This window comes from Limulus polyphemus, unplaced genomic scaffold, assembly GCF_000517525.1.
Source record: "Limulus polyphemus unplaced genomic scaffold, Limulus_polyphemus-2.1.2 Scaffold2930, whole genome shotgun sequence".
Classification (NCBI taxonomy): domain Eukaryota; kingdom Metazoa; phylum Arthropoda; class Merostomata; order Xiphosura; family Limulidae; genus Limulus; species Limulus polyphemus.
The window spans coordinates 32557-47534 of NW_013668540.1; the positions used below are offsets into that span (position 1 = coordinate 32557).

The 14978-nt window shown below is 35.2% G+C and overlaps 1 protein-coding gene across 1 annotated transcript in view; it reads right to left on the minus strand.

The window, feature by feature from the left end:
- The window catches only part of LOC106468242 (transaldolase-like), a 19947-nt gene extending 16370 nt beyond the window's left edge, over nucleotides 1-3577 (minus strand). The window contains exons 1-2 of the mRNA XM_013928659.2: nucleotides 3425-3577; nucleotides 756-879 (exon numbers count right to left, since the gene is read on the minus strand). Of these exons, the coding sequence (XP_013784113.1) occupies nucleotides 756-879; nucleotides 3425-3521 (221 nt within the window). The 5' untranslated portion in view covers nucleotides 3522-3577. The remainder of the gene's footprint in view (nucleotides 1-755; nucleotides 880-3424) is intronic.
- Nucleotides 3578-14978: the final 11401 nt, after the last annotated feature.

Genomic DNA, 14978 nt, shown 5'->3' on the forward strand with positions numbered 1-14978 from the left:
CGAAGTTATTACGAAAGCATGAAAACTATTTTATTATTTACTTCTTGTACTAAAAGAACAAGCTTTCACAATTACTAATTTTTTTAAATTTCCTTCAGATGTTAGGACTTGCACAGTATATAAATACACAGATATTTAACTAGAAGGACATTCAATAGAGTGCGTACCTCTACCATGCTCTGAAGACATACAAGAATGTGGCCCTATGTCAGTCATTAACAGTGGACAGACCATTTCTGGCAGGAGAATGAGAAAATATTCTACACATGTCCACCAACTTATCAAAATCCAATCATTTCTGACTGAGTCACTGATCAAAAATAATGTAAAAAATTGGCCACCATGTTAACAAATATGAATTTTTTTTTTCGTGACCTTTACATAAACAAAAACTAGATCACTTTCAAGTTAGGTCATAGTCAATATACATAAAACTTTCATCCAAATCCATCCAGCCAGTTGAGCAATCTTGCTGACAAACACACACACACACACAGGAGTAGGAGGGTTGAAAATCTCCATCCAACGTAGGTGGCAGAAGTAACGAGGTCAAACAATTCATAGCAGTATAATCAAAGCAGTATTTGAAAGAAAGAAGAACAGCTTTTCACAACTATGCACAACATGACTTTTGAAAACAGCCATTTGCAGGCAATTCAATAACAGAGGAATGATAAATTTCAGAATAATATATCTACACATTCCTTTTTCTGCCATAACCACCGATAGCCTAAGTAAAAATTCTCAGCACTCACCTTCCATGACCCCTTCCATACTTCAGAGCCTTTTCAATAAGAGTCTGGTATTGTGGAAGAGAAGAAGCCTGTAGAATCAGGGAAGGATTAGTGGTGGCATCCGTTGGTTTGTACTGCTTCATTGCTAGAAGAAAATGAGATTTGATGTTATATTAACGTGAACATCAATTACAGTATTTGAGTGCACACAAGTGAAGTTCAGTCTTGAATTGATGTACAGATACTAGCAAAAGAACTATATGTTACAAGTCCAAGAATTACTTTACATTGAAATACATTTTACATTCACAGTTAAACCATCCAAACAAACAATCAGACAGGTGGTAGCACTGGCTATGTAGAAATGACTCAGATTGTTCATTGAAATGATATTTTAAATATCTCCTCAATAGGTCATCAGAACTTTACAATACTACACAGTATTTAATTTGACAATAATAGCCATGTAATGACCGAGTCACAAGTTCTGGGAATGTCTGTAAATATTATTGCAAAAAGGTTGGAATTTCTTGCTCTTTTTTCTTCCGCTTTTTTTTTATATATATATATATTTTTTTTTTTTATTACATGATAACTCAAAAACCAAAACAATGGTGTCAACCAATGTCACCAAGGTGATGGTTTCAAACAGAGTATCCGCTTTGATAAGTATTATTAACAACTATTAGTAATTTCTTAAAATCATAATTCTAGTGAAAATGATGTTATCAGTATCCTTTGAAGTTAGCTCTTACAGAAATTTAGTGTTCCTTTAAAAAGAAGTGCAAGGTGAAACAGGAATTACCAGCCAATAATAGATAAACAATAAATATTACAGTTGGAATCTCATATTTAGAACTCTGTTATAAATACAACTATATATATATATATATATAAAAGAAGTAAATGTACAAATCCCTCAAAACAATGCAAGCATGATAGTAGGGATAGCACAGGCAAATTAACATAGCAATAAATATAGAAAGAGTGTGGACTCATTTTGCTTCAATCTGCCAAAAGTCTGATAAGTGAAAAACTGGTTATTAATACAGTCCAGTTTAACTTGGTCTTGTTATCATGGTGTCTAACTTAGGTTAGACAAATACATAGCAGACGACTTAATTATAATAAGTATAATTTATTGGGTTATAATTTGGAACCACACATTTCACATAGATGAGAACCCACCGAGTAGTATAATGGATTAAAAGGATTTTGGCACAGGGATGGATAAGCAACACCAACCATCAAGGCAGTAATCCATTTTAAGTAGTAAAACTAGTAGAATTTCAGGGGCACTTATAAACACAGATTACAAATCAAAAGAAATAATCATCTCTTATACAATTCACTAGTTAGGCCTCAGAGCACTATGTACAGTTTCAGTCTCCTTCTCCCAAGAAAATATAGTTATTGTAAAGGGTTCAGGGTAGCACTTCTAGATTGATTACAGTAATGGAGGAATTCTTATATGGTTGCTCTAGTAGTAATACAAAAGGCTAGTAATAACAGAAATATGCACATTTTAATTTCACTTTCAGCTTATCCCTAAATAAATAAATAAAAACCTTTATACTTTAAAGATAAAACAAGAGGACAAACGTTTAAGATTTGGAAAATAAAGGCTAAGCTTCAGTTTTATTTTTCTAACAGGGTGACTAGCTTATGGAACAAGTTGCTGTTAGCACCAGTAGAGGTGGCACTTAACATAAGTTTAAGATTAGGAAGGGTGTTAGTTTGATTTATTTAGTATGGGAGTAGAAGTCTTGAAGAAACAAACAACTGCTATCCATATGTAATGCTAAGAGTAAAACAGAATCTGGAACAGTAGATTGTATAGCAAAATGTTTCCTGATAGAGCAAAGAATATGAAAAATGACTTCAGAGTTCCACACTTCTTAATGTTGGTTCTAGATGTCTTAGAAAATATAAAAAAAACACTATGCAAAATTATCAGAAATCTTAGACTTAATAAGAAGAAGAATAATATCAAAAATCAATAAAAACTTCAATTTCTAGCTTGCAACAGTGTTGCAAAACATTATCTGCATAGAAACAAAGAAGCATGTGTTACTTATAAAGAAATTCTGATCAAAGCAGTGTGATTACACTGGTCAGTACTAAACATATTTAACAATGAAAATTTTAGTAAGTAAACTGCAATTATTCAATAAAAAAAATGAAAAATCATTGAAGTTAAAATATTATCCCCAATCTAAAAAACATAGTTACAGACACTTCAATCTGTGCATTTCTTACTTGAATTTAAACTTCAGAAATTAAAATCACAACAAATTAGAAACAAAAATCCACATTGAAAGAAACAAGTGTGCATAACAAATAAATAGCGAAATACCCCTCATTATTTATCAGTAAAAAAGAAAATTTACACATTAATAACTCGCAAAAAAGTAATACAATTTATTATAATTAAATAAGTAACAAATCAAAGGGGCTGGTATTACTATTACAAGTAACCTCCTAATCTAGCATATTATTGATTGTAATATTAATAAACTCGATTAAAAATTTCAATTATATTTTTTAATGACTTATTCAGTTATCGATAATGATAGTATCAATATTATGGACACAGCGACAGTAGACTCTTGCTCTCCGTTGTCTCTCTCTCACATACAATAACGTTTTTCATAAATCTAAAAACAATTATAATATTTCATACTACTCGCCTTCAAAATCACCAGTATCTGCCACCACAATTGTATGCCGCTTCAGCTGTTCCAAAGAAGACGCCATCTTTACCTTCTTATCCGCAGGTTCTAACATAATATTATTTTGCACGGGAATTTATTGACTGCATGAAGAAATACGTACCTCTACTTGGAACCGGCTTGTGTAACTAAAAGGTGTTTAGCGCCCCCTTTAATGTATTATAGAAGCATGAAATTTAGGGCAAGGAATCTCAGACAGCATCAAGCACTTATCAAAAAACAAAGCTGAAAAAAAAACCGAGAATTTTGACATTTAATGAAAATTTTGAAAGACTAATAAAGTTTTAGTTTCAAATATGTCGTATGTTGTTTCTTATTATCATACAACTATGTATTTGTAACCATGGAATATACATTTGAAATTCAATAATCATTCAAAAAACGCAGTAATATTAGTAAAATGCAAAAATGCCTGTTAAAAACTATATATGTGTATATAAGAGCCAAACGCCACTTCCGTTGATTGTATATTCTTCCTGACACAGCATTTCTCTCCCACCCTCTAATGACCCAGCGGCTAGTCTGAGGGCTCATGCTGTTAAAAATCGAGCTTCGATACTCGTTGTAGTCATTCAGAGATAGTCCATTGTGTAGTTTTGCGCTTAACAACAAACAGACAGACAGAGTATTTCAAAAAATATTTCATGAAAAAATTACAAAACAACACAACAAAGAAAATATATATCCGCAGTTAGGTTCTATGGTATATCTAGCATTTATTTTAAACTTTGATAAACTTGTAGTACAATGAACAACATGCATGAAAAAAACATCATACTACGTAAATTACTGTGATGCACTCATTACGATGTAACATTACTGGTTGACATGGAAATGATAAAACTACTACAAGCCAGGAAGTGCCTAAGAAGTGGTTATCAATATGTGTTTCACATAAAAATACGAGTTCCAATGTAGCAACAAATATTTGTAGTGCAATACAAAGCTTTATTTTTATAACTTGATTTATTGATAGTTTACATCAATATGATGTATATGAAGGTGTTGTTTTTACTAATAATACTATGGTTTTTTCGTAGTGATCAAACTGATAAATTGATTACAAAACTAGAATATAGATATTCACATATTAATAGAAACATATTGCTATTGGAGAGGAAATATATGAGCTTCTAAAATCAAATTGTTAGAGGATATTTTGATAGCAAAGTAAACTGTGCACAGCATGTAGTTTCAAATTGTATTAAGTACATACTCCTATATGTTATTAATATTGTTGCACAATGTATAATAATATTGTATTGTCTCTTAAAAATATAGATTATTTAACTAACATGGGACACGTCAAACGTAATTCAGCCGATATTACTTCAGAGAGTTGCAGTTTTAATTAATAGTGATGATTAATTATTCACAACTGTTATATTTTTAATTGTAAAATACTTCGTATTGATTTATTAAAATGTTTGATATCATATTAACCCTCCCTATTTTTAATTATGAGGAATGGTTTATTTGAAGTTAAGCACAAAGCTACACAAAGGAGTATCTGCCACCACTAGTATGGAAATCCGGTTTCTAGTGTTGTAAGTCCACAGATATACAGCTTTGCCACTGAGGGTCATAATAAATGGTCTTTTTAACTTCAGTTCAAAGTAAAAAAAACCGAAGAAAAACACGAGAAATCATACGTTTACTACATTTGTTAATAATGCTGATTCAGCCAGCCCCCAAGTGGCTCAACTGTAAGTGTGAATGCTTATAACGCTAAAAACAGGGTTTTTATGCCTATGATGGAAACTTTTTTTTTATTAAGTAACTTTTATTTTTGTTTAACTTTATTTTAAAAACTCATTTGAATTTTCTGGACTAAATTGATAGAACAGCTTATTAAATCACTTAACCGTTTTAAAGTAATTAAATGTGAATTGAAAAAATATAGAATAAAAATTTATCCATTATGCATTAATTTTGTGTCATTTTAAAATTACGCCACACTATCAAAAACATAAAATAGGAAAATTTTGCTGTTTTTATCTCTTAGAATTAAAATGACCCATTTTTACATTATTATAATTTTTAGTAGCCCATGTAGCTGAAAGACGTTAAATACTCAAATTATATTACATTTATGTATAAGTCTTGAGATATACTGACTGAACGGTATATTATGGTTCCACCTACTTTAGGACTGGACTATTTTTCGCTGGAAATAACAGTCTGGTATCGGAGTGGCATAGTGTTCACAAGATGTTGGAAGTGTCTTATTCGATTGTAACCTATTTGTTGAGAAGTATGGTCTGAAGTTGACTCACATATATAAATATTGGCGTAAGTTTACGATGATGTATGTGATGGTAAAGCTCCTGAAGCTGTTTTGATCGACAACGATTCAGTATATGTGCTGTAAAAGAAATCACTCTCATCACTTTTGATCAATACGAGAGTGACAGATTGTTGAACTATAATCTTGGAAGATCTCTTGCCCATCAGGATGGAAGCATATGATTGTAAGGTAAACTGATTGGCTTCAACGCTTATGTACACTCTAGATGGTATTTTCCCTTTCATAAAATCAAAGGACTCAAGCTCTGTTCCGTAGATGACTGTAGCCCTTCAAACAAGTTATGTTGTTGGGACAAACATGTAGATTCAAATGCTCCCTCTGAGTTTCTTCGTATTTATACTCGACCACCTGTAAAGAAAAACAGTGAAATGCGCCTCGTCAGACCAGATCACATGCTTCCAGACATTTATTATCTATAGTTTGTGCTCGTAGCACTAATGAATCTGGGTTTTTGTGTTTATGTCAGTGACAGAAATATTCTGTTATAAGCTGTCGGCTGTCAAACAACACTGGTCAGGGAATTAGTCCATTGGGACGCTTTTTTTTTTTACATTCTTTATACTGTTTAGGCCCCTACAATTGTTTTATTCCATCTATAATACCAGCAGTCGGTGGCCACGGTTTCTGTTAGTAGAAGGCTATTCTCTTTTCACAAACACTGTTGATAGAACTAGATGAACACCCAATAAAAAAAAAATGATTGTTGAAAACGACACTCCTGCTATCACTCCATCTTGAGGAGAGATCCTTGTCCTTACTCATTCTCTTGCGAACTAAACATAATATGAACTACATATCTGTATTTTTAGGGTCCAATAAATCACCTGTCACATCATACGATAATTCTATTTTGTATATGCCCACAAATGAAGAGGTCTAAAAATGTATAACAGGGGCTAATAATTTGTTTGTTCTTAACACAAAGCTACGTAATGGGTTATATGTGGATATTGAAACCTGACTTTTAGCGATATAAGCTCTTTTACTAAGCGCTGAGGGACCGGAGGTTGGGAGCTAATAAGTTGTACTATATATTTCCTTTGTAGGAGTGTATAAAAAAAATTCGTCATTTTGTCAGCACTAAATGCTTGCTTCAGTCGTTGGTCGTACTCCAATCTAGAAAGTTAATCTTATCCGTGTAGCAAGATTGACGTTTCCCCTTCTTTTCGAATACATCACTCGAGTACCATAAATTGAGATTATGCATTTTTTAAAACACAGCATACATATACCTTTGTAACGTAGGAAATACGAAGTCACGGTATTAAATCTTTATCTTTTTCATATGGATAGGTTTTAATAAGCTTTACACTTTCTTATACGTGGCAAAAAGAACTTACGTTGACTTATGTTATGTCTTTCACGATCCAATGCTTCTGTCACCCCCGCTGGCTTATAACACAAAAATTCGGGTTTCGACACCTATGGTGCGCATAGCATAGATAGCCCATTGTGTAGCTTTGCACTATACAACAGAGAAACAAACTACCATGTTTCAAAAGTTAGCTAACTAAGAGTATCATCTAGCCACTGACAGAAAATCTTTATATTAGATACTACCTGTCAGGATTATTTATTGTCCATTCTTAGGAAACACTTTGATTTACCCTAAACTGAGATCTCACTAATAGACTAGAATCAACATTATTCTCTTTTAAAATATCGTTACTAGTAATTTTGCATTAATGATAATTATTTGAATAATATTAGTTTTATATCTAATAGCAACACACACACACACACACACACATATATAAATAAATATAAGCCAAAATCTGATAGTTCTTTAGAGTAATTCGAAGTTGTTCTTACAACTATCCGCCTACAGATTACTCAAGTCTACAATTCTGATGGTTAAGGTATTTTATTCGCAATCTGCGGATCGCGGGTTCGAATCCCTGTCAAACATGCTCGCCTTTTCAGCCTTGGGGGACTTTATAATTTGACGACCAATCACACTGTTCGTTGGTAAAAGAGTAGCCGAAGAGTTGGCAGTGGATGGTGCTGACCAGCTGCCTTCCCTCTAGTAGTCTATCACTGCTAAATTAGGGACGGCTAGCACAGATAGCCCCTGTGTAGCTTTGCGTGAAATTCAAACCAAACCATTGTATAGCTTTGTGATTAACAACAATCAAACCAGTTATACCATTTATAATATTGAAGATATATTTTATTTGAATACACACACACACACATATATATACAGTGATGGAAAAATATTGCATCACCCAATTTTTTTCACACTTTGTTTGGTTCCTGTAATGTTTTACAAGATTTTACATTGTGGAAGTGTCAGAACTAGTAAAACGGTGATTGACATTGTGTGATGTAAGCTGACTCATAGTTCAGTCATCCAAATACAAATATGCATCTTTATTAACAAACTAGCCGTGACAAACATATTACGACAGATGGTGAAAAAGTACTTGGCAAATACGAAAATGTTCTCTGAGTAAGAAAACCTAGATTTAAAAATAACGCCACTAATGTAATTGACAAAAAGTGGTCACAAAGTATGTTTCTTGTTTTAATATTTGGTTGTGCCCCTTCTGACCTTGATAACTGCTTGACATTGCTGCGGCATAGAGTGCACAAGGGATTGAATGCAGACAGGGAAGGCAGGCGAGAGTTCATGGTGCCACACGTTGATTAGAGCTTCCTGCAGTTCCAAGGTTCTCCTCGATTTCTTCTCTTGCACGTTTTTACTCATTATCTTCCAGCAGTTTTCGATAGGGTTGGGAACTGGGATGTTGTCTGGCCAGAGTAGTGTCTTGATCCTCTCCCTTCGAACGTAATACTTCACCTGAAGCAGTTATATAAAACCTGAGATGGCTTTTCATTACACGTAGAATAACATTTCTTCTTTATTTTTGTCTACTGCATAGAGTGTGTAAATATTACCAATCTTTGTTAGCCCTGTGGCATGTGGTAGAGTTATCCTGAAATGTGCACTGGTCAGTTCCACCGAAGTGATCCCGAATTGTTGGCTTTAAGGATTTGAGGATCTCAATGTACTTGTCGGCATTGACAGTGCCTTTCACAAAATGCAGGTGTCCCACACCTTGGCCAGAGATGCATCCCCACATCACCTAACCCTGCAGATGCTTCATAGTCCCATTTAAACACACTGGATGAAACTCTTCTCTACGGCGATGTCTTACAAAGTGGTTCCCATCAGGTTCATGCAGGTTGAATTTTGGTTAGTCTGAGAAGATCACTTAACTCCACATTGCTTCAGTTCAGTCGGCATGCTCTTTGGCCCAGTTGAACCTCATCTTCCTCGTCGTGTTGGTAAAAAAGGGGTTTCTTTCTTGACCATCTTGCTGGAAGACCTGCTTAACACAGGAGAAAATGGATGGCACTTGCAGTGACAGTGACCCATAAAATTTCTTACCATGCTTTTTTGAGACCTGTAGACGACAGTCGACGATTATGCATGCTCATACGTTTCAGAACACGATCGTCAGCTGCTGTGGAAGCTTTCTTCCTACTCCTTCCCTTCTGCCACTCCACACAGCCAGTCTATATCTTTACACCCATGTAGACTGGTTAGATTTAATTCTTCTAGGAATCTGCCTTGTCGAAAGTCTCTATTCATCTCTAAGAAACAATAACTGCTTTTTTATGTGGAGTTAATTCGCATCCTTTGACCATGGTAGCATCAGACACGTTGTAGCAAATAAGCTTCTAAACTGACTCTCAATAAGAACCTCTATTTACAGCCACAAAACGGCTGATGCAATACTGAGACAGCTTATAAAGTTGCTGATGTATTAATTAGACAGTAGCGCATCATCCATGAAACACATTTGCATTTACATGCATTATGGCTTCAAAACAAACGTTGATTCCAAAGAAAAGTGTAAAAAAAAATTGAGTGATGCAATAAATTTTTTCACCACTGCATATTAACAAGTATAGTAACATGTTTATGCCATTTTATTAAGATCACTGATACGTAAACCTTATACAGCAAATACATTGATTATGTTCTAATACTTGGCAAATGAAAAACAAAAACGCAGTATACACCCAGTGGCACAGCGGTATGTCTGCGGACTTACAACGCTAGAAACCGGGTTTCGATACCCGTGGTGGGCAGAGCACAGATAGCCCATTGTGTAGCTTTGTGCTTAATTCCAAGCAAAACACAGTAAGTTTCTGTTATTTTGAATAATATTACCTTTAGTTTAACTATCAAATCTTATTCAGATTTATTAATATTTTAGAGTCTAATTTGTTGGAAGATACCTTCAATGATAGAAAGTTTTACTATGTTTATCTTCATTTCATAAACAAATACACCCCGACGGCTAGTATTGTCATGTATACATTAAGCCTGTCTTGTTCTTTCGGAAAATATTTTAAAGTACAAAATATAAGGAGTTTTATGGCAACATACATAAAATAAGAGTAATTTTTCAATTATTTTATGGTTGAGTATATTTATCTTCTAACAGCAAAGTACGGAATCTCTACATATACTAATTATTATACTGTCTTTTCGAAGGAAGTAATATTTGATAATCCCTGATGTTGGGGGCCTGGCATGGCCTTCTGGTTAAGGCGTTCGACTTGCAATCTGAGGGTCGCATGTTCGGATCCCCGTCACCGAACGTGCTTGCTCTTTCAGCCGTCGGGGCGTTATAATGTAACGGTCAATCTTACTATTCATTGGTACAAGAGTAGCCCAACAATTGACGGCGGATGTTGTTGACTAGCTGCCTTCCTTCTAGTCTATCACTGCTAAATTAGGGACAGTTAGCGCAGGTAGCCTTCATGTAGCTTTGTGCGAAATTCAAATCAAACCAAACCCTTATGCTGTAACCCACAAAGAACCATACTAGAGTAGTCAATTTGACTAGTTCACCACTTATGGTGCCCTCTTGACAAGTAATATTTTCATCAACTAAAATATTTAATATGGTTCGTAATGATGACTGTGAAGTTCTCTGTTTGTTCGTTATTCAGTACAAAGCTACACAGTGGACTTTCCGCGCTCTGCCCGCTGCGGACATTGAAATCCAATTTTTAACGTTATAAGTTCACAGACTTACCGCTGAGCCACCGGAGGGCAAGTCACATTTTCTGAATTAAAATCATTTCATTTAAAAAGAAAATACTGGGCTTACTAAATCTGATCTTGTCAGTCACTGAGGTAAAGCAGTTTTTTAAAGTACATTGTAATTTTTTATATTATTATAAAATAAATCTCTATGTCAGCAACAAACATTCTAGTCGTAAGCTTTTTTACTACAGCATTGAGAGTTTGTTTGTTTGTAATTAAGCACAAAGCTACACAATGAGCTATCTATGTTCTACTCACCACGGGTATCGAAACCCGAATTCTAGCGTTGTAAGTCCGCAGACATACCGCTGTGCCACTTGGGGGCTGCATTTAGAGTCCAAAATCGTTCTGTAAAACTAAGATTGATTTTGTCGGCTAAAATATTTGATTTAGAGTGAGATGTTTGTAAAACAAAATTGTACAAAGTCGGTCAATAGAGGTCCGGGTCTCTAAAGTTTTAGACCAATTTCAAGTTCAAGTGTTAATTTCAGAAGTTGAAAGGACGAGAAAATTTTTGGCCACATGAAAGAGAAACAGACATTAATGATGTTTCTTACTCAAAATTTGGTACTGTAAAGGTTTCATTGGACCCGGATTTAAAAACTCAAGTCACATTAATTGACAAATGTCGTTACAGAGCCACACTTTTTAATGAAGTATTGGATTTGACGTTGAATGCTCTAAAAAATTCGATTTTCTAAAAACTTGTTGCCGCTTTTGACTTCTGCAAATTGTTTAGTGTCTCCAAATGCAGAGAAAATCTCTTGCGAGCCTTGGCCGCTTACCATGTAGAAGACATCAACAATGAACTTTTGATGTCTGAATACAAGCTGTTTCCTCAATCAATTTCAAACGTTACAGCCTCTCAAAGTGAAAGAAATTCATCAAATTTACTTCCATATGATAAAGGATGGGCTCACAGAGATGTATCCAAACACGATTTCTATTTATCACTTGATTCTAATTCTGTCACTGATATTTTGTTCTTTCTCTGTTTGGGAAGATCAAGCTCCACACTAACATAGCAGAGAATCGTTTGAATCAGAACGAATCGGCGATCAAGTTAGATGTTTTTCGTGGCTGTTTCTGGAATCACTTTATGGTTCATTAATGAAGATAGTTATTCACTTGTCCCTTGTATGATGTCTTCACTGCGTGCAAACTGCGCATGCTGTATATGGTATGTATCTTTAATATACATATTTTTTGTGTCATAGTTGGTACTACACTGTTGAATACGTTATATTCAAACGATTTTCAACATGCAATTCAGCAAGAGAACACCTGGCAACCACAGACGACATAAAGTCGCGGGGGAAAGACATCTTTGGGAAATAGATTTTGACATCGTTTGGGGTGTTTAGGTAGTGTGATACCATCTAAAACTGATCGCTTTTAGAAAGGGTATGTACTAGCCCTTGCCAATATAAAATATTCATACACTCAGATAATAAAGATGTGTTCAAATCAAGATTTAGAATTTCCAAAACGGGGATATATATCCCTTATATCTAATGACATTAAACAACAAAGGATTGTTGAATTTAAGGCTACCCGTTCCAACTCGGGAACTACTTTAATATGAGCGATTTTATTTTATCATTTTACTTTTTTGGCAGTAAAGGACTTGAACCACGGAACTTTGGATACAAGTCCTGGAGACCAACCATTGAGCTGCACTGTACACCGAAACAGAGGAATTGAATTAAATTGGGACACACAGGACTATCCAGAAAGAGATCTACCCCAGCCATGGTAAGCAAAGTGAGGCATATTGCAACAGGTGAAAACCCACAAACACAAAGGTCAGTGACAAAAGCTGTCCACGTGATCCAGGCAACACTACACAACATAACCAACAAAAATATTTGTCTAGAAACGAGACCATTAGGGTATGGGTTCACCAAGATAAGTCTTCCAGTCTTACCGCCCGTTCAGGATCGGAAGGAGGAAGTAGTCCTGGCAAGGCTACGCATTTAAAAAACTATGACCAACCCATCGTTTCTTTTATCAGGTAATTTTATGGTAAAAGATTTATATAGAATTAAAAAGACGTATAGTGTGTAAAAAATTAAAAATACAATCTAGTCGGACAGTGTCACCATTACCAATGACACTGAAGGAAAGTAGATTAAAGTAAAATGTAAAAAAACAGCGAGTTAAAAATCAATAGATGTCGGTTGGTGTTTTATGGCGCAAAGCAGCTAGGCTATCTGCGCCAAACAACCGGTAAAAGCAACCAACTAGTATGACAAATTCAGTTCCTGGAGACAAAATTGTTTTAAGTGGAGAAATATAGCGTGTTGGGTGTGTCGTAAAGCTAGCTTTCCGAAAAAATGGTTGTGTTTCAAGAGTAACACATATAAATATTTTTAGATATATAATAAAGTCAGTTACTTCAGGCGTGATCTTGTTAACAACTATTTTAAAACTACTCAAACTCTCAAATGAGAAAGCACTGAGGGTAAGATCAAGCTCACCTAGATAACTCAAAAAATCAACGGAGGGATCCCAAATAATGCGTTGATAATGATGAACTTTCAATGAATCTAAATCCTTATTACGTGGAATCACTGCATGATATAGTTTAACATCAAAATTATATTTTATTGAGCTTTATTGTTGTATTGAAGATAAGTTCGTGTACAGTTTTAATTAATGATGCTGTTACATCATTAAACTGTCTTTTTTCAGGATTAGTATATTTAGGTGTAAGCAAACTGTTCACAGTGACTTCTGGAATGTAGTTGCTTACAATATTCGTTGTGATTTTCTCTATTAAATTATGCGAAATATATATATTGCTCCTGAAATTTTTCAAAATTTCAATAAAAAATCTTGAATAAAAAATAGCTTGATACCAGACAGGCTACCATGATGGATGATTAAGTAATAGTACCACAAAATAAAGAACTCTCAATCCAATGAATGTCCGTGTTCCCAATTGATTTGCATACACATCCACAGAGTTAAACGAAACTGTAAAAACTTGGAATTTCACGTAATGTATTTTTCAGACTATCAACGAGTGGTTCTATCCAAAAATGGCGCAGTTGCTGAGTGTGCGATAAACTAAGATGAAAATCCTCTGATACAGTAAATTTCACATCCTGTTGGAGTGCAACTTCCACCAGTGGGCTACTCAAACTGAGAAACTCTTGACTTGGTGTATAAGCCACAAAAACGTAACCTGTCCATACACCACGTTCATGAGGGAGCTGCGAATTTATCCACTATGTTGTTTAGTGTTCAGGGCACAAGAGAGCTCCATGCCGGCAACTTCAACACAGGGAAGATGCCACGGCAGGAAAGGCTGCTACCCAGAAAGGTTGTTGGAACTGTGGAGAATAAGGACATGTAAGGAGCCAGTGTAAGAAGAATACTACCAATAAGTCAGCTTCGGAGAAACCAATAGTGAAAGTCTCAACAGCTAGGTGTAAAATGCCAAGCACACATAGTGTCTACGTGACAGTAAAGCTGGATGGCCAAAAGTGCAACTTTGTCATATATTCTGTATCTCAGCAAACCCTTGTGAGTATCAAGCTGCTAGATCACAAAGGAGTACCAGAAGCTGTACAGAAGCTCTGTGGTGTGACAAGACATTATGCAAGGTTGTGGGGACTAGTGGGGACAACTATTGAGCTCATGGGCATAAAGGACAGACACAAAGTATACTTGGCTGACATTGAAGACCCATGTATACTAGGGTTGGACTACTTACTACCGAGGAAGTGTGTGGTTAATTTTGATAAAATGACGTTTGGGAACAACAAAGGCCAAATTCCGGTAAGTGTTAAAAGAGAGGTTGAGCTAACCAGGTGTCATCAAGCTAAAGTCAAAGTGACTGAAGGAATTGATGATGGTGAAGTGGAACCAGGTAGAGATATTAAAGCAGAGCAGGAGAAAGACCAACATTTGAAGCCAATAATTGATTTTCTCATAGTAAGTGTTTTGCACCCTGCTTGGGAGAAGGTGCCTAGCTTAAGCCCTGTGACAAAGAACTATTGGGCACAATGGGACCAGTTGAAGCTTGAAGATGGTAGTCTTGTCCGGAAATGGGAGACTGCAGGTTGGAAAGTTACGGGAAGTTGTGCTGCATCAATCCCACGATAGTTTAACAGGAGGACATCTCGGAG